Genomic DNA, 19,841 nt, shown 5'->3' on the forward strand with positions numbered 1-19,841 from the left:
GATATATTCATTACCCTCATGGAGTGAACAGACTAAAAGTGAAAAAAACAGTGACAATGATAACACTTAAATAAGAGAAATATTTAAGTGCTAAACTGACCTTTAAAACCTGAAAGAAAATTCCACATGGCAGTTAAAAAGGATTGTTCCTAAATTGAAGAAATACACCCCACTTGGCTGCTTCTCTCAGTCTACCAAAGCACCTGTCACTTCTCTCCTCCATGCCACACACTGGGTGACAAGGCATCGTCCCTCCAAGCAAAACCAAGGTAGCTGACACTTGAGTTCACAGTTTCAGGAAGTCATTTTACAAATTTGGAAAAGCGAGCATTTTGGAAAGGAGGACAAGTTAAAGGAATGGAACTCATGCACACATACTCAAGGGTTCCACTTGTCTCAAAAGGACCAAGTCCCACCCCACCCAAGTGTCCCATTAGTGTCCCTATATGTCCCAAGAGATCATCTACCAGAGGCAGTCTGCCTGGTGGCCCTACTGGGCATCACAACATCTGCACTCACTGATGGGCTGTGGGCATCTCCCTAACAACCCCACACTGACGGCTAGATTTGCTAACATTTTGAAACGCAAATGTCCAGTAACATGGAAGCCAGAGCACCCAGCAGCTCACCAGATGGGATCCACTCTCCATCAACAGAGACTGAATGGAAGAGAAGGTTTCTGAGTCATTCATTTGCCACCTTTCAAATACACCCCCAGCAGCACGTCTCCACCCACCTCACTGACAGTTTCGCCTTTTCTTATTTCAGGAGGGAAGCAACCAAGTTAGTCTTTATCTAAAGGAAGTGGCTGCACCAGTCACTGCGGAGAGACAGGGCCAAAGCACCCGGCTCAAGACCCCCGACAAAAACGACTCAACCAACACAGAGTAGGAGCTGTGAACCTTCTCACAGTAACGTTTCCAATGGTTGACTCTGTCAGCACTGTCTGCTGGTTCGAATGTAACTGAAATGGGAACAGGGACAAGAAGACCATCTTCTGCAACAAACTTGATCGGAAATAGTTACACTTCAGCAGAACTTCATTCTAAGCACAGGGCTATTGGCATCCAAAACTGAAAATTTCACAGCGTCTGTATTTTGCTATCAGGATCAGCAGATACAAACTACTATATATAAAATAGATAAACAACAAGGTTCTACTGTACAGCACAGGGAACTACAATCAATATCTTGTAATAACCTATAATGGAAAAGAATCTGAAAAATTATATATATATGTGTGTGTGTGTATATATGTACAACTGAATCACTATGCTGCACACTAGAAATTAACCGAACACTGTAAATCAACTATACTTCAATTTAAGAGAAAGAGAGTACTGGACACAGGAAGTGATCTAGCCAAAAGCAGGGGGTGGTAATTAACAGTGTAACATAGAGAACACAGGCTGAGTATGTCATGAACCCCAAATTAGATTCTTGCTCATGTGAACACCTGGATTGAATATTTTCCAGAATGATTTTAAGCAAATCATCTGCCCAATGAATGCAAACATTGAGAGAAGCACCGGGTGTGCTGAGAGATGTCTCAGGGGGCTGGCAATATACATGAAAGATGGTGTTCCCCCCAGGCTTCCACCAGGATAAAAAAAAGTTGACAAAGTCTGAAGGAAGCTCAAGAAAGGCAGGATTCCTTCAAGCTGTGCCATCAGAGAAGACTTCCTGGAGAAGTCCACATTCACATCAGGCCTTAAAAGACCAGTTGATTTGGGTCTGGTGTGCAGGGGAAGAGGAGCAGTGTCAGTGAAGGCACAAAAGTGGGGAGTGCACAAGAAACACTGTAAAATTCAGCAAACTAGGCAACGCGGAGCCCAGGGGACGGATGCCAGTGGGTGGTAACATCAGAAATGGAGTGTGGGGCACACGGCCTACGTGCTCCTACATGGAGCAACAGAGGAATATAGAGCACGAAGGGCCATGATCACAGCCAAGGTTACTCCGGAGGCACCAGGAGGATGGACAGGAGGGGGCAGGTGTGCAGGGCAGGAGCCCAGGCAAGAGACAGTCATCGGCCACCTAGCACGGGTCCTCTGAGCCACCTGAAGTACTTGTGATAGGCACCGTGATGCTGAACGAAGACACAACTTAATGCCTTTTAAATTAATGGCTTTTTCATAATTAATAGCTTTTTAAATGGTCACTCGGAGATCATGACTGTTGTAGTAACATGTTTCAATCACACACAGTTACAATGACATTAACTTTCTCATGGTTTATTCAAGACAATACAATTTCTCACCATTCTACAGGATTCAGCCTCTGATAACAAAGTAAATGACTGTTTTACAGCATGTGCTTCTGCCCCGTCTCTATCCTCAATTTCAAACTCCATTTTCTCTTTCTCTCCTAATGTACTTGGTGCAGTTTTTAAAGAATTATAGGCAAGCATCAAAGATATTTTCTTTTTATTTTGCTCAATTCCTCCAAGAACCAGAAATGAAAGTTGCAAAGCCCCTAAATTGAGCTTTAATCTTAAAGAACATCACTTCAACACACACCTGCAAATATCCCTGGCAAGCCTCATTTTGTGAAGATAAAATAACAATCTAGCTGTATAACACAATACTGAAGCTGGCTGCTGGGAGAATACTGATGGCATCTTTCTGAGGGTGAGTCTAGTGACCAAAGCCATGAATTTATAAACTCCTTGAGGTCACAACCCTGTATTATATTTACTTCTTTTGTTTCCCATAGCGTCTATCACAGTTCCAAAAACAAATCTGCAGCAGGATTTTAGGATTAAATGAGAAAACCTATACAAAAGTGTTTTGTATATTATAAAATGACATATTAACAGTAGCTGACATTCGTTGACTCGGAACTCTAAAGAACTAATTCTACTTTCAATTGGTCTCTGTGGTTATTCAAGAGGGATTAAAAAAAGAAGACAGGTAGCAATCAGGCTATAAATATGTTGGGGTGTATCAGAGGAGAAATGGAGAGTTAAAGGAAGAAACCTCACAGAACCTAAGGATAATCTAAAAAAATTACCAGCGTTATGGAGAAAACCCACAATATTGGAGCATGACTAACACAAACGAACAAATAAAAAAACACTTGTCCAGATGTTGAGAGTCTCTAAACAGATTGCACCTCAAATTATGATGTATGGGGGTCAAATACAGCTAGGAACAAGGTGTGATTACTGGGTCCTGAGTAATAAGTCACGTGCAGATTCGAATACCACCAGTACAAAAATTAGTTTGGGAAACGCAGTATTGTGCAAAAGCAAACTAAAAGCAGGCTAAAGTAAACCAGAGTTCTTTCTTTCAGTTCTTTATAGTTCTTTCTTGGTCTGCTTCTACTCTTTACATTAGCCTCATATCTAGAATGCTGCCTCGCACAGAGCAGGATTCAATGAATGTGTAATGAATGAAGCTTATTCACTTTTTAAGTTAAAGTTAAGTGTAAAATCTTAAGTCAAATGAAGTACTGGTAACAATCACATTTACTGGGAAGCTACCTTTCCAGGTCTGATATTACATGATTTCCGTATGTTTAAACTTCACAAAAACCCGGTGAGTTAGTATTACGATTAGTTACCAGGTGAAGGATCTGAGACTGAGTCAGTTGCCTGCCCAGGTCCACGAAGCTCACGAGTGGCAGAATGCAACCCTGCCTGTACAGATCCTGTGTTCGCTTCCTTCACACAACAACACATGGCCATAGAAGAATGTAAACACAAGAACAGAAGGCAGTGCTTGAGGGTTTGCTAATACCAAAAAAAAAAAAAAGTACTAACATCTCACTTTACTTACAGTCTCACAGAAGCAGTTTCTTCTGCGATCTGACTGCATGCAAAATTCTGAAGCATCCCATGTGGGAAAAACTGTTGTTATTCTAATCTTAGGCTGTAAGGAACGCTGCAAAAACAATCTGCCACACTTTACCAGCCTAAGACGCTAAATAGGGAAAGTATAAAAGAAATGAAAACATTTCCCTCCTCCAGTATTTTCCACCATCTTAAAATCTCATCAGATTCAGATTTCCAGATCTGCCCTAACTGGGCCGCAGGATGATTACGGGAAAACCACACCACACAAAGCATGATTGTCCAAAATTACCCTGAAGTCAAATGGACGGAAAATGGGGCCACGCAGAGAAGAGCTCAGTGCTGTGTAATTTCATGAAACCTACCAGGCACCGAGGGCACTGGCAGCCAAACTGAACTTTAAATGGTGCTGACCAGGAGGGTATAATCAAGACGGCCAGCAGTGGGTGGATGAGACGAATGAACCAACGGACTTTCTTCCACCAGACGATCAAAATAGAACGCCGCCTTTATGCATAAGACCAAAATTTTTCTTTAAGTTAAAATATTCATCCTTCACACCTCTGCTTTTTCACTAAGTAGCCATTTCTAGGCTCTTCCTTCCTCAAGGAATAACAAAAGGACGTTTCGTGTTTCATGACTTTCAATGCAATTGACCCACGGCACGTGAACAATAACCATTGATAATATTAACTCACAGGTAATAACCAAGGGACAACTAGTTTCTTTTCTTTCTCTACCTTATGACATAGCTGTCACATGACTAACACATCCTATGACAGGAATCTCTTAGGTCTTCGGACTAAAAGATTCATTTACCACAAGTAACCAACAGCAATGCTCAATTATAAACCCATTGAAAATACTGTTCAGTTATTTCTTTATAAGTAAAATAAAGGTATAACCGAAAACATCAAATGTTTTTTATGAAAATCAGATGTATAAAAATTACTCTTATATCTGCTTAAGTTTATGTACTTACACACTCACTATTTCCCACACTTTCAGGAAGAGAAAAGGGAAATGTCTGCTTGTGAGATGCCAGTGAGGTTTAATGATGCTGACCGTTACTAGATGACAGGTGTCATCAAAAACGCTCCTCTTAAAGCCTCCGGGTGTGCTGAGCAGTCAGTAACCGTCCTGCACACCCAGGTGGATGTGAAACAATTCTAAAACCAGAGGTAGCCACACTGCCGGGCTGTACAGTCAGTCACATCTACATACTGTCACAACAATAATATTCATGACTTGTTAAAATCTTCTGTTCTGTGAGTCAAAACAGAGCTGCTAGGGTTTAAGACATGTTTTCTTGTTTGTTTTCTAATTGTCTGAGGGACTGGGGGAAAAAAGAGAGAAAATGTCTGGTTTTCTGTATACACAGAAATATAAAGTTACTGAGCTATTCATTCATTCACTCATTTATTCATCTGAAAATGAGAGCAGCTAACCCCATTTGCCTCCGCCTCAGGATCGTCTTCGAAATCTTTTTCTCTTTATTCCCACAGCTTTGGTGAGGTTCTCACCATCTCTGGCTGAGCCTGCTATAACAAGCCTCTTGCTGCCTTTCCTGGTTTTGTTATTCCCCAAATCAGTCTTTACTCCTCACTGCTACCAGATTATATAGTTTCTAAGTCAATTTTACCCAGAGCCACTCAAACACTTCCAGTTAGTTAAGTGTAGAATTCTAACCACGGAATATGAACAGGGACCTTCAGACCTGATCCTTTTGTCACAGTACCCCCAGTTCACACCTTATGTATGTTGCCATTCCCTGAATTCCCACTGGATCTTTTTACAACTTGGCTTTGAGAATTGGACGTTCCCTTTGCTCGAAATCCCAGGGAGCCGTCTGCTCATCCTTCAGACCCAGCTCAGCTAGCACCTCTGCCCCAGTGCCTTTGCAGACCCCACCAGACACAAGGTCCCTCCCTCTTCTGTGCTCCTACGGCATTTAGTTCACACTTCAGTGGACCCTGGGCATGCCTGAACATCTGAGATTTTTGTCTATTCACCAAAACCCCCAAGAGTTCACAGTATGACATAATCTGCCACTTGGCTCAGGTAGGAATTTGAATGATGTATTATTGTATTTTAGCCAAGGTCCAGAAAGTGGAAGCCATCCTAAGTATCCCAAACACAGAGAATTTAATATAATACAGGAAACTGGTTACACAGGTGACGGAAGAGCTAAAAAGCCAGACAGGAGTTAAAGAGGTGACCCGGAAACTGGCATCAGCAGAAAACTGCTACCATCCATTAGCATGGAGTGATGCTGGGAGAAGATGTATTACCAATGGCGAGGAGAACTGGACTGTCTACTAGGGGAGGATCAGGACGGCAGCTCCTGATGGGAGCTGGGACCATGAAGGGCAGGGCTTTCCAGGAAAAGAGACAACAGCTGCCGAAGATTCTGCCCAGGAGGAGCTAGAGGGGGAGAAATACCCTGGTTTCTCCCTGCCTCCATCTTCCAAATGTGCCTCCTATTGGCTGAATGTACCCAGATGCCAGGTGTCAAGGCTTCTGGGAAATGTAGTCCCCTGCGATGCACAGCCAAGCAGGAGAAGGGCAGAAGGGAAGATGACTGGCACCCTGCATGGGGCTGGCGAGCACCTCACTTGACAGCTGGATCAGCCTCACCGTATGCATCAGAGTGTATGCATCGTGAGTCCTTCGGGTTGTAACTGCACTTTACATGTTGGTTTCCTCCGTGAGACTGTGAGCTCCTCTACAGCAGAGATCTTATCTCAATTTGTATTCCAACACTGAGCACCGTATTTGACACACAGCAGGCACTAAAAAATACTGCTAAATGCCCCTAAACACTAATTCCCCGGATTTACTACATATTTCAACTCAGCATTTCCTGAAGTTTGTTCTGCTGGCCATTCATTCAAGGAGATGTTATTGCATATTACAGATAAGTAGGATTCCGCCAGTCTCAGATAAGTTTGTGAAACACAACGTTAAAGTTAAGCTGGTTTCTTAGTCCATTCTAGCTGAAGTAGCAAAATATCACTGATTGGGCGGCTTAGAAACAACAGAAATGTATTTCTCCTTCTTCTGGAGGCTGGAGTCCAAGATCAGGTTGGCCATATGTTGGCTGGGAGCTCTCTTCCTGTATCCTCACATAGCAGAAGGAGCAAGGACCCTCTCTCCAACTTCTTTTATAAGAGCATTAATCTCATGCATGACAGCTCCACCCTCATGACCCAATCATCTCCCAAAAGCCTCACCTCCCAATACCATCACACAGGGCATGAGGATTTCAACAAATGAATTTGGGTGGATGAGGGTGGCAGGAGGGAGGAGGGACACCAACATTCAGACCAGGGCAGCTTATTTCTTTACTGCAGAAAATAAATAAAGCTCATTCAGAGCTTTCAAAATGTACTTGAAGAGAGAGGTAGTATTATGCAGCCTCATTTCGACCTGTAAGACTACAAAAACTTCTTTTCAAGTTTGGCTCAAGGGTAGAGCGTGTGCTTAGTATGCACAAGGTCCTGGGTTCAATCTCCAGTACCTCCATTAAATAAATAAACCTAATTACCTCCCCCTCTCCCCACAAAAGACTAACATTATGCTGGGACATCAGTTAAGGAGACATTGCTTCTGATATCTTCACATTTCTAGCATTATTTTCTTTCTTCTTTGCAATATTCCCATGAGGTATAGAAGAACAAGGTCACATCTTACAGATAAAAATGTTGCTAATAAATAATTAAAACTAACTAATATATCATGTATTAATTGAATACATAAGGTATCATTTACTACGCTAGCCACTGTACGGCTAGAAGGAAAATATTAACCTTATTCTTGCTCTATTGGAAGAGATAAGACATAGAGGAAAAAGAGAACCATAAAATGAAAATGAAAATCCAACAATATTTTTATACACGTTTTAGGACATCATGGTATCTGGTGTTGCCCGATTACAGAAACTATGAGACACATGGAAGGTTAAAGTATTTACTGAAGTTATAAGCAGATCAGTTCTGGAGCTTATGTTATAATTTGAGCTTCATGAATTCTAAGAGAAAATCACTAACTGGTATGATGTCTATCATATAAAGAAAAGAAAGGATACGTAGATCGCTCAGTGATGAATTCAGCACTATCATCAGTGCACCAGCACTGGGACAACACTGAATCCAACCTCACGATCTTCTGAAAGTAACTATTCAAAAGTCCCCAGGACATCACTAGACTCCTTTAGAGTGATGTAGCTAGAACTCTCTTTGTTTCATTCATAGTATTTTTATTGATCAAGATTGACAGGGTAGAACATCATTCTTCATTTCTAGAGAGAGACACAGGTCCTTGGCTTTGTTATTTAAGAAGTATGTCCTCTCAAGTTAACATTATCATCAGCCTTAACAAAGGATTATTACAAGGGCTTCTAACAATGGAGAATTTACACTGGGGAACTTACACCAGGCACCTTGGCCAGCACGCAACAATGAAAGATAAAATTCTTCTGTTAAATAATCTCTGAAAGGCAGTGTGTTTGCTTTGGTTGGATGTTATGGCACGCTCCCCTAGTGGCCTCTCTACTACATATTACATTATTAACATTAAGCTATCATGTATTTTTTGAGAATTGGCAAAAAAAAAGTTTCTGTATCGTACAACCACCCGTGTTCTGTCATACTACAAGCATAAACTGGGGACCAAAGAAACAATAAAAATGTGCACTCATGTTAAGAGACTTGCTATCCATGATGGTCAGAAATTCTGAATTCTACAAATAATACAAGGTGGGATTTCAAGTTAACATTTCAATACTATGGAGATAGCATTCACAGCTCACCCAGTAACTAACGGGATGACTTTGGGTGTCACTCTCTAAAATTCAGTGTTCTCAGTTGTTAAAAGGAAAAAAAAGAATAAATTACCTGCCACAGATCACGAGTCCCCAGGGAGCTGGGCTCAAATTAGTTAGGAAAACACTTATTATTATACCTTCCACATCCCCCCAGGAGATTGGTATAAGTATTAACGTACTAAAGGCTCTGTGAAATTCTGCTGTAATGAAATCTGTTCACTTTCCATAACCAAGTGTCTCTCAAGCCCACTGGTTCCCAAAATGATTTTGCTTTCTCCTGTTAACACTTATTGGTACATTCGGAAATCAGTGTTCCTCGGAACACACTTGAGGGTGATGCCACAAGGAAACAAAAAGATGAATTTTAATGACATCCAAGAATAAAAGCTTTGAGCTGAATGCTGTTATCCTTTCTGATTATAAGCAACACATACAATAAGACACCCTGCCAAGCTGGAGGGAGCTGGAGGGTTCAAGTACAGAGAATGTAACAATGATGACTCTGTGTGGAGCGCCGACTGTATGCATCTTGTGACACTACCTATGTAGAATGCTGTAAAGTTCTTTTCAGTGTGTGTTTTAAGTTTTTCTTTTAGAAGTGGTTATGCATTCACCTTCCTCAGTTGGTTTTCCTTATAACTGAAAACATGTTTTTTTACAAGGCAACTAAACAACCTGCAATCTCTGTGTTTAGGGACGCTAACTAGTCCATACCGACCCTGGCCTGGGAAGTATCCGGCTCTGCCTGCATTAGCCGGTGGCAAGAAAGGGAAGTAAGTTAAACACCAAATGACTCTCTTAGGAAGACTCTACTCCACATAAAGTAAATGAGGATTTGGACTATAAAAAAAAATCTAAATAATTCTAGGAAAAAAGTCTTTCAGGGCTGCTAATATGATACGCCCAAATGCAATGGATAAGTCCTTACTCTGTCATTTTTAAGAACTATTATCATTGTTATTTTTTACTTCAGAGACACAATTTTGGGAAGTCAAAACTAGTAACTCAAAATAAGAAAAAACTAAGTATACTTGGCAGAAAAGAAAGGAGGGATCTGAGCACACCCTAACTGCACAGGATTGCAGGGTGACCGGCGCAAAACACAGCACTTGGCCGTGAGAGCAGGTCTGTAATTTGCAACTGCAGTCACAAATAGAAGTCGAGTCTTCATCTAAGCAAAGCGTGGAAAAGATTTGGCTCTTCTGCTGTCTAAGTGTATACACAGGCTTGGCTGACCCCAGTTAACACCCAAGGTCAGCAATGTAACATAAAGGAAAGCCCAGTTACAAACTGCTCTGTTCTCACACTAATTCTGATATTTTCTGCCTGAATCATATTATCTCCAAAATAAATGACTATGGATGGGAAGAGACTGATAATCCATACTTAGCTTTACAGTTGATCTAAGTCTGTGCTCTCACACCAGCAACGTAGAAGGTTTTAAGGGAATAAAATTGGTTCATGTTTCTTAAAATGTGGTCCGTGGACCATGTGTGTCCAGAACCCCTAGAGTTTGTTACAAGAGTTTCGCCTGGGCCCCACCCAGACCTACCGAATCAGACTCTCTGGGGCAGGGCATTGGACTCTCCATTGGAGCTTTCAGGGGATTTTAGGCACACTCAGGAACTAAAAGAATATTGCATTGAATTCTGGTGTTCATTATTGATATGGAGAATCTGGAAGCTTCATAGGAAAGTCTGAAAACAATGAAAAACTGTCCAAGTTAAGGCTTCATAAACAAGTTCCTCTGGGAGAAATCAAAAGCATGTGGGAAAAAAAAAAACTGGTGACAATGAGTATTTGAAACTATAATTTTAAAACATAATCAGATACAAACATATAAAATTTGGTGTTTTAGATTTTATGAAAGATCAGTGAACTCATCGACTTCCCTTCCTTTAGCAAATCCAGGGCCCGGAGCAGATGCAATGTGTGGTGTTCCTTTGGGTTGTCCACACAGCATCTCCCTCTCACTCCTTTCTGGCAGCCAGAGCCCCACTCACACCCTTGCACCATTTAAGTCTCCATCTCAAGCTCACTCCTCTTTTGTGTCAATGTGCCTGGGACATCCGAGTGTGATGGAAGACGGGGACTGTGGTCCTAGAAAGTACTGTTTTTCTGCAAGACTGAGTCATCTTCTTCCCTAGAGATGCTTAAGACCAGGTGACCTTCTCCTTCGTCAAAGCTGGTTTATATCACCCTGACTAGCAGCAGAAGCTCAGACTGGCTGGTTCCTGAGTGTCCTCCTGGCTTAATCATTCTACTTTTCCAAGACACACATGGCTTTACAGAGTTGGGGCCAAGGGTTGTCCTAGCCCACCTCTGTGGTCTGCAGTATGGTCTTCATGTCTTTCAATCAGCAATCGCCTACTGAAAATCCACTGCAGAAGAACTACAGAGGCGGTATTAAGGCCTTAATGTTGATTTATCCATCTATCAAAACTTCTTTCTGGTATTGGGCACTGATAGAAAAGAATATAATATATAAGGCCTTAATGTTGAGTTATCCATCTATCAAAACTTCTTTCTGGTATTGGGCACTGATAAAAAAGAATATAATATATCACATGATGTATATATGATCATTGTGTTGTGTATGTAATATGTATGAAGAGAGAGAACTCCAGGAAAACGATTTTCTGTGACAAGAACTCGGATAGATGGATGTGCTCAGTCAATACCAGACTACAGAGGTGGGGTCTTTCTACTTCTGTCCAGTTAGAGAGGGGTACATCAGGTCATGATAAAATGAAACATCAACTAAATTCTGAAAGCAAACCAACTATCAGAAGTCATTTTCAAAAATACAAAATGACTTAGAACAGGGTCCTCCAGGTGGCGATCTCAGCACGAGAAGCATCTGGGAACTCGTTGGAAACGCACATCACCAGCCCTCGACCCCACCCCACCAAGCCTGCTAATCAGTCATTCCTAGGTGGGCTCCAAAAACGTGGGTTTGAAAAAGTCCTGTGGGGGACTCCGCTGCATGCTGAAGTTTGAGAACCACTGGCTGAGAACTCCAGCCCACTCGCCTGGACCTTTTGTCCCAGGTTAGCGGCGCTAAAGGAAACAGGAGCGGTTTGTCATCTAGAAGATGACATCTAGAGATGAGCAAAAAGAGCTCTGCCTGCTCCCCAGCTGGCCCAGGAAATGCCTAGATTCCTTGAAATTAGAGCAACTTCTTTCGGTTAAGACACTGTCACTAAAAAGCCACTCTGCCCATTAATATGCCAACACTTACCATTTGTCTTACTCTTCAGTCATCAAGTCTGTCACTTGACAGAGAGCCTGGATGTGGAGGACACCATGTGACATATCCCATGTCAGGTCAGGTTTAAAGTGGAGCAAGGGGAGAAGTCCTAAGCCCTCATCCTAAAGAGGTGAAAGACAGGCCCAGGCAGAGCCCTAAGGGAGGGGATTTGGGGAAGGCAGTGATGCTTTCAGAGAAAGGGATGCTCCAAGAAACACTGTCGTTGTTACTGTCTTGAGCAGCACTTCACCATCAATTAGCTGAGGAGATTATCTCCCCTGGCTTCTTAGAGCAGAACAGTGTCTAAACTGGAAAGGTCATTGTTTGCTGCTAATTAGCATTCTTCACCCATTTGATACATATTTGTGACTCACATCCAAACTAAGTGTGGAATAATACAAATTTGGGACACTTTTCCGTGTCCCCCCTTTAAAGCATCAGCCAGTTCCTACGATGAAATCTGCAAATTCAGGTCCTGACACGTGCAAGTGCCAGTGGGCAGAACTTAAGAGAGACGTAATACATCTTCACGACATTCTTACATGCTTTCTTTACAGGGCATGTAAATGAGATGTTTTACTAACACATCCATCGAAAGTTGGGTATCAAGTTTTAAAAACTCTGTTAAAGTACTTAACCATTTGAAAGCACATAATTTTATGTCCAACAAACAAAAACAGCATTAAAACCTCTATTTTCTCATAGCACCATTACCCAGCTCTGCATGTTAACATTTTTATTACACATTATATTTCTCAAAGGCTTTCTACACGCCTTTTAAAAATTCAATTGACGGTAAAACTCAACCCAGACTGGTTTTCAAAAATTATGACAAAGACATGACTTAAAATATAAGCTGGAGATGGTGGCAATTAAAGTTGATGTACAAGTTACCACAAGAAAGGCAGAAGTCACTGATTCCTTGAAGTATGTCTTTTATGGGTAGTAAACGTCCATGGACAACAGTTCCACTTCGTGTTCTTTCTATTGACAGGTGACACGTTAACCTCTAACCAACAATAGCAAGGCAGTTCAAAATTAAGGCTGACACTTCGTCCTTTCACCGGTTCCAAAGTACTGCAGGGGTTTTATTGCCTGACGTTATACCATATGTGCAAACTCCAGACACAGCAGGCAGGGTTAAGCAGGATGCCTCCAGCCTCTGCCATTCCCCTGCTTCCTGTTGTTTTTGGAGCAATCCTAACTTTAGCTAAACATAACCTTTCTGGGTGAATCATTTTTAGTAGGAGAATCCGCCTTACGGCAGAGCACCCTGCACTTCGGCTACATTTCTGAAGCATTGCCATCTATGGAATTCACACAACTCAGTGCTTTGGTGTTTTGCAGTCTTTAAGAAACCCACCCATTGCAAGAAAACTTTCAAAACTATTTCACACTGAAGATTTTATGAATGAAAAGCTGAATAATTATGAAATGAACAACAGGAGGAATTCTTTTTGAAGTTGCTTTGAAGTTTTTTTTTTTTTTTTCCATGAGTTAGTCTTTCACTAAATGGTAGTGACCAACGGACCAATGGTAGATTTTCCAAAACCTTTCCAGTAAGTCAAGTCATCTTTTAATTCTAAACTTACTACTCACTCGGGTAATGGGATATATTTACTTACTTGTGCCCTCAAAAGGTTTGAATCAGAAAAAACCTCTTAGGTTTTACACTCAAAACTTTTTTTCAAAATTATTTTTTGCTAGATATGAGAAATATATTTGAGAAATGGGAGAACACCAAGTTCTAGAATAAACTATATTCTTAGCTCAAAGTCAATAAATCTTACCAAGCCAGAGTTCATGAAAAGCATATACAAAGAAAAAGAACCAGTCCTTTTAAAAGTATACGTAACTTCCCCAATGGTCTTTCCCCTCGAGTTTTCTGTAGGACATCTATTTCTATATAATTTCCCCAAATCTATACATAGCTTAGAGAGGGAAACATAAATCTCACGAGTCTTGGATTCACTTCCTGTTGCCTTCCTTCATTACACATTTAAAGGTAATCAGTAAAAACTGATTTCTTTTTATAAGCACTTCCCTGTTCTGCCAGAAATAATAGTAGTCCCTGCCTGAAAATGAAGAAAAACAATGGAAAGTAATATTTACCGTAAGAGGAGAAAAAGAAACGGCCTAAGCATTTTTCTGGAGCCAAGTAAAACACAAACAGCAAATCAAGTTTATTCTTAAAGAAAAAAAAGTTAAATACTCCTGGCATTAGTCCTATTCTTCAAATCTGTGGCATCAACAAGTTTTCCAAGCCTGGGTTTATATTGCAACTCTCTACAAAAGCTCATTATGTTTCCTAATAGTTTTACTCTATATCTGTATGAATATATATATCACACACAAGACTTTTGCCCAACGTTGAACAGTGAAGCAGGAAAGACAGTTAAGTCCCCCAAATTGCCTCCTAGGGCAGACTGAGACGCAAAACCACAGGGGAACAGGAAAAAAAAAAAAAAAAGAGGACACAGTTCCATCTGGTAAGGCAATCAAGAACGGCAAACAACGGTATCTCTTATTTCAAAACACAAAACTTTTTGCCACTGGCATTTTTCACACAAGAATTCTCTTACTTAAAACGTTACTTGAAAGCTTTATATTAAATCATCTGAAATAACCTCTTGGGGCTTCTCCAACCTGTAGACTCTATCTCAGAACTCTCCATTTTTAATGTTTTTTCTTCTTTTGGATGTTTCACAAAAGAGTGTAAGAAAACACCAAATGAAAGGGCAACAGACTTTTACTTTGTAATGAAGTTACAGATATATTTTATACGTTTTCCTGGCTTCCTATTCCCCTGCATCCTATACTATCTACAGAGGTTGTCATATTTCACCAAGGCGGATTATAAATCAGACAAGTTCAGCCCATCAGGTTGAAAAATGGAGGTGAAAGGCGCAGCGGAAAATATATAAAGTATAATTAAAACCACATGACCAGAGATACTGAAGCAATACTTGTTGGAAGAAATCCAAGTAAAAATCAAACCTTTTCTGGTGTTAGTGAGACTATCCAGTCCTTTTGGGAGAAGCACACATCATTTACTAAATATTCTTTTTTTTTTTTTCCTTTGCAGCAAAGTACCCAGGAAAGTTAAATCCTAACAAGGTAATTAAGCCTATCTGTGGCATTGTGAAATCCACGGTCGTTAATGTAAAACTGATACCTCATTTAAAACAGTAATCATTTATTTAGAAATATAGTTTAAGATTGGGCAAGGCTTAATTTTACATCCACCAAAGAGTATTAAAAGCTTACGATGACAATGTTGAATCAAAACCCTTTTCTCCTTTCCTATGACGTTTTCATCTCTAAAAACCTGAGGATTCCAGAAAGGCACAGACAACGTAATTGTTGCTGAAGCAACTACAACGAGGAGTAAACTGAAAGACTAAGAAGATAAAATCCAAACTATCTCCTCTGCTACATCGTAAACAACCTGGATGTTACTGCCTGACAGAGGCGGTAGCCAGCAGGCCAATGAGGTAGCACATGTTCAAGGATGTACAGAAAATAAGAGCTCTTAAGGTTGTAAAGCAATTCCGGTAAAAAAAATAAATAAATAAATCTTTGGCTATCTGTCACCAAAGCCATTCCACGTCTAGGTCTCCTGAGGATTCCAGTGTCAGTTTCAATAATCTCAGCGGACAACTGGAACATAATTTTCGATATTGCTTTGGGATTCCAGTAAACAAATGAAGTTGAACAAAGTCACTTACCCCCTAGAAACTGAATTCCTCCGGCCACTCTTCCCACTGTCCGGGAGATGAGCTCCGACACACAGCAACCCATGAGGGCAGTGAGCGCCACCAGGAGGAGGAGGCCACAGCCCAAGCCCGTCACAATGGTACAGATCCTCCACTCTGCACTGGGGATGCCCTGGAAGGAGGCATAGCGCCCACATTCCTCCACCATCACCATCATCTGCCGACTCTCATCGTGCACAGGATACGAGCACCTCCGGAAAGTACCGAAGGACACAGGCTTGCCCAGCTGTGAGCCCCAGAGCCAGTAAGGCATGAAGAACCCCACGCAGGAGGTGGCAGCACAAAAAAATGACAGCAGAGCCCAGATGACCCCGGTACAAGTCAGACTGGATGCCATCTTCCACCAGATAGGGCCAGGAGGACCCAAAGGAACTGTTCAGGGTCTGCAGGAGTGAGTGAAGGTGTGAAACCACCGGGACCGAGCAGTAATCCAAAGTTCTGTGATGGGAGAGTGCCTATTAAATGAATGGATCTTCAGTCTTCCTGGGCATCAACTTCCCATCCTCCACAGTAAGGGTGATGGTCCCTGGTAAAACCATAAGAAAGAGTAAGAGGTAAGCATTTTTAGATTAGCAATAACACCGATTCAGTTGGTCTACAACTCTGTATTAATAAACATTCAAAACTGCCTCAGTACTTCAAAAGTGAAAAGAATGTAAGCTGAATTTTGCCAGACTAGTGCAAAGCTTTTCATGCTGTTATCTCCTATAAATGCTCCCAAATGAACTCGGACATCTATTTACTCAAAGAAATGCATGACTTCTACTTGCCAAGCCAGTGAATTCATTTCATACACTCACATTAAAAGTAATGTAGCATTTTTACTGGTACTAAACATAATTCCAAATATTATAATAAAATGAGCCATACCGTGGTTTGTTTAGTTGGCCTGCAAGTTCATGCTCATAATTTGCAGCAACTTTTCTATGTTCCTCTACGTGCATTGTCTCTACATGAGCCCGAACAAAATAATTAGGATAATTTTCGCAATTACAGACTGTCGAGGCACACAGAATGGATGGGACCATTAGGCATCCCCAGCTGTCATTCAGCGACATTTGTCAACTCCTTCAGTCTTAACTATCTTCTCCTAGTGTCAACGAAAGATTTTCAAATCTGCAATTTTCATTCATTGGTTCCAATTAAATTACTGAAACCACCTCTCCTGCTGAATGAGTATCAGTCAGTGTCTAACCTGAAAAATAATCCATGCTTTCCAGGACGCTACCTCGAACCACAGTCATTCAAGCGGCTCCACGTGCATGCAGTTCCATCCCTCTCTCCCTTTCAAAAAGAGTTCCAGAACCACTTCCCACACTTTCCACAAAGAAATGAATACAGAAGCCCAGAGCTCACGCACCGCACAGCTCCAATAGCGGCGCTCTTACCTCCAGCTTTCAGGGCCCACAGCAAGCGCCCCCCCGCCACCCCGCGCGCCCCACCTCTCTCCTTTCCCGACCCTCGCCCCTCCTGTTTCCTTTCCACCCACCGCCCCACTTCCACTCCGGCGTGTCACTCCAGGGGAGACTCGGCTTTTTTTTTTTTTTTTTTAACTCTTGTCAACTGCGGTCAGCATCAGCATTAGCGGCTGAAGTCGGTCTGTCTGGGCCCTGAGGCAGGGGAAGCGAGTGGGAGGTGGCAGTGGTGGGGGGACGAGGGCCCTCATCTCGAGCTGAGGGAAGGCGTCCTGGGGCACGAACATGACAAGTCCGTGGCCAGCCCCCTACAGTGGCCTTACCAACCCACCCCCACCCGACCCCGAAGACACACAATGAGCCCAAAACCCCCAACGGGGGAGAGGGGCTTTCTCCAGCCGGCCCCGCGAGGAGGGAGGGGATGAGGATGGGAAGGCAGCACCCCCCGGAGGCAGACGCCAGCAGCAGACGCGGCGGGCAGGGAGAGCCCGCCGGCGGCCAAGCTCAGGAAGTCTGGAGCCCGGGAGCAGCCCAACTCCGGCGTCCGGGGACTAGGGGTCGCGGAGAGAAAGGAGCGGAGCCCAGGTCCGCGGGCAGCCGCGCGCTGGACTCACATGGCTGGCGGGCGGCGGCCGCCTTCCCTCCCCGGGCCGGGGCGCACACACAACTTGCTGTCTTCCCCGGGCGGCGCATCCACGGCACGGAACACCGTCCTTCCCCCTTCGTCGCTGTCCCTACCCGCCGCGGAGCCCCGGGCCCGACTCGGGAGGGAGAGCCGGGGAGGGCAGGAGGCGCAGGGTCTCCGGAAGGGCGCGCGGCGCCGCCGCCCGTGCAGCCCCCGCTCCCCGCGGGTCTCCGGCGGCGGCTCGGGCGGAGCGCTGTGGCCGCGCGGGGCGCCGGGGCTCGCGCGCGGAGGAGCGGCTCTGCCTTTGGCAGGCGAGGCACGCACCGCCTCCTCCCCTCCGCCGCCGGGCCCTCCTCTCGCGCCTGTCCCCTCCCCTCACGCCCGGCGGGACCCGGAGCGGACGCAGCGAGGGCGCGGTCGGCGGGGACCTTCCCCTCGCGCGAGGCGGGCGGGCAGGCGGGTGGGGGGCGCGGCTGCGGCGCGCTGGGGTCCAGCCCACCCCCGGGGGCGGCTTTCGCGGCTCCGCGGGCCCCGAGCCCCCTCCCGCCCTCCTCGCCCCGCGACTCCTTCCCACTGAGGGGCAGGCAGACAGGCCCAGAAGTAGGGGACAAAGTTGCGTGTCTTCTGGGATGCTCCCTCGGGGCCGCGGAAGATGAGACACCCTCCCTGTTGGCTTTGCCGGGTCTGGTATTTGGAGTTTAAACTCCGGCTTCTGACCGCCTTTAGGGGGTGGCGTTGGGAAGGAGCGTCTTAAAGACTGGCTGCAGTGACCCTTTTGAGCTTTCGGGAGGCTCTTGGGATGGGGTCACTTTGGAAGAGGGCGAACACGGCCTATGTGGGCGTGAGAACGAGAGGCGAGAAGCGAGAGCCAAGCTGAAAGGATTCCGTCAGGATCCGCCTTTCCAGCCAAGCCGGCGGGAAGACAGGGGGAGATTCCAGCGAGCTTCTCCCAAGAGACGTCCTCTTTGGGAACCTCTTCCAAAGCATTTTTCTCTGTCTCTCTCCCTCTCTCCTCTGTGTCTCTGTGCTTCTTTCTCCCCCTTTCTCCTCTGCTCTCCCTTCCCCTTCCCCCACCCCCTTCGCTCCCATCCCTCCGTCCAATCAATCTTGCAATCAATACCACCATTGAATTTCTTTACTGAGAAACACTGATTTTGACTTCCCCTCTGGACTTAACGGTCTTTTTTTGCTTGTCATTAGCGCTAACCCCTTTGGAAGTTTAGCGCTACATTCAGTAGACTGTGGGAGTCTGCTGAAGACAGTTTTTAAGAATCACGCCATCTGGGAATACCAGTTTGTGAAGCAGCTACTTCCCCAGATACGGCTTTTTCAAAGTACTTGAAAGTAAGAAATGGGTAGGTATATATTTCATAGAAAATTTTCCAGTTGCACCACTTTATTTAGGCATGGTGGTGTGCCATTTTTTTACAACCACAGCTGGAGATGTGCGTTCTTGCATTATTATTTTAAAAGGCTTTGTATAATTAGTTCCAACACGTTTGAGGTCATAGACCTTTTAAAAATGAAACTGATAAGCCTCCCAGGGGAAAAAAAGGCATTTACACACCAAGTGGTTCTCACGGGAGAGAAGAAGGGAGATTATGACCCGTCCCAGAGGACATTTGGCAAAGTCCGGAGATATTTTTGCTTATCATGACTAGGGAGGTGCAACCAGCATCTGGTGGGCAGAGGCCAAGGTTGATGCTGAACACCCTACAATGTACAGGACAGCCTCCCAGAATTATCCAGGCCAAAATACCAACAGTGCTGAGGTAGAGAAAACCTGTTTCAATAAAATGTCAGATGGTTCTCTGTTTCCCTGCAGCCAATCCATGATCAGAATCGCTGATCAAAAGCCCTGATGGAAGTTATTTTTATCTGTCTTGTATGCCACTGGTTAACAAGCTCAGTGACCGTATGGTAATGACTGGTCTGATTTTCAGTTATGTATCCTAACCTAGTTATCACACAGAGCTTTCAGATCGGTGTAACGTCCAGGCAGAAGATACGGCTCCATAAAGACAAAGTTACGGGAGAGAGATTCGGGCTCACCCTCCACACAACCTGCTGTGGATGTTGGTCTAGAACATTTTCTCAACTTGAAGATTGAAGCACTAAGTTCTTGCTGTGTCTCGGTCCTTATACTAAGTTTTCTTG

The 19,841-nt window shown here is 43.8% G+C and overlaps 1 protein-coding gene across 1 annotated transcript in view; it reads right to left on the reverse strand.

The window, feature by feature from the left end:
• The window catches only part of LHFPL6 (LHFPL tetraspan subfamily member 6), a 196,129-nt gene extending 178,124 nt beyond the window's left edge, over positions 1–18,005 (reverse strand). Inside the window, exons 1-2 of the mRNA XM_074378094.1 lie at positions 17,674–18,005; positions 15,597–16,170 (exon numbers count right to left, since the gene is read on the reverse strand). Coding sequence (XP_074234195.1) covers positions 15,597–15,981 — 385 coding nt within the window. The 5' untranslated portion in view covers positions 15,982–16,170; positions 17,674–18,005. The remainder of the gene's footprint in view (positions 1–15,596; positions 16,171–17,673) is intronic.
• Positions 18,006–19,841: the final 1,836 nt, after the last annotated feature.

This window comes from Camelus bactrianus, chromosome 14 (assembly GCF_048773025.1).
Source record: "Camelus bactrianus isolate YW-2024 breed Bactrian camel chromosome 14, ASM4877302v1, whole genome shotgun sequence".
In the NCBI taxonomy this organism is placed as follows: domain Eukaryota; kingdom Metazoa; phylum Chordata; class Mammalia; order Artiodactyla; family Camelidae; genus Camelus; species Camelus bactrianus.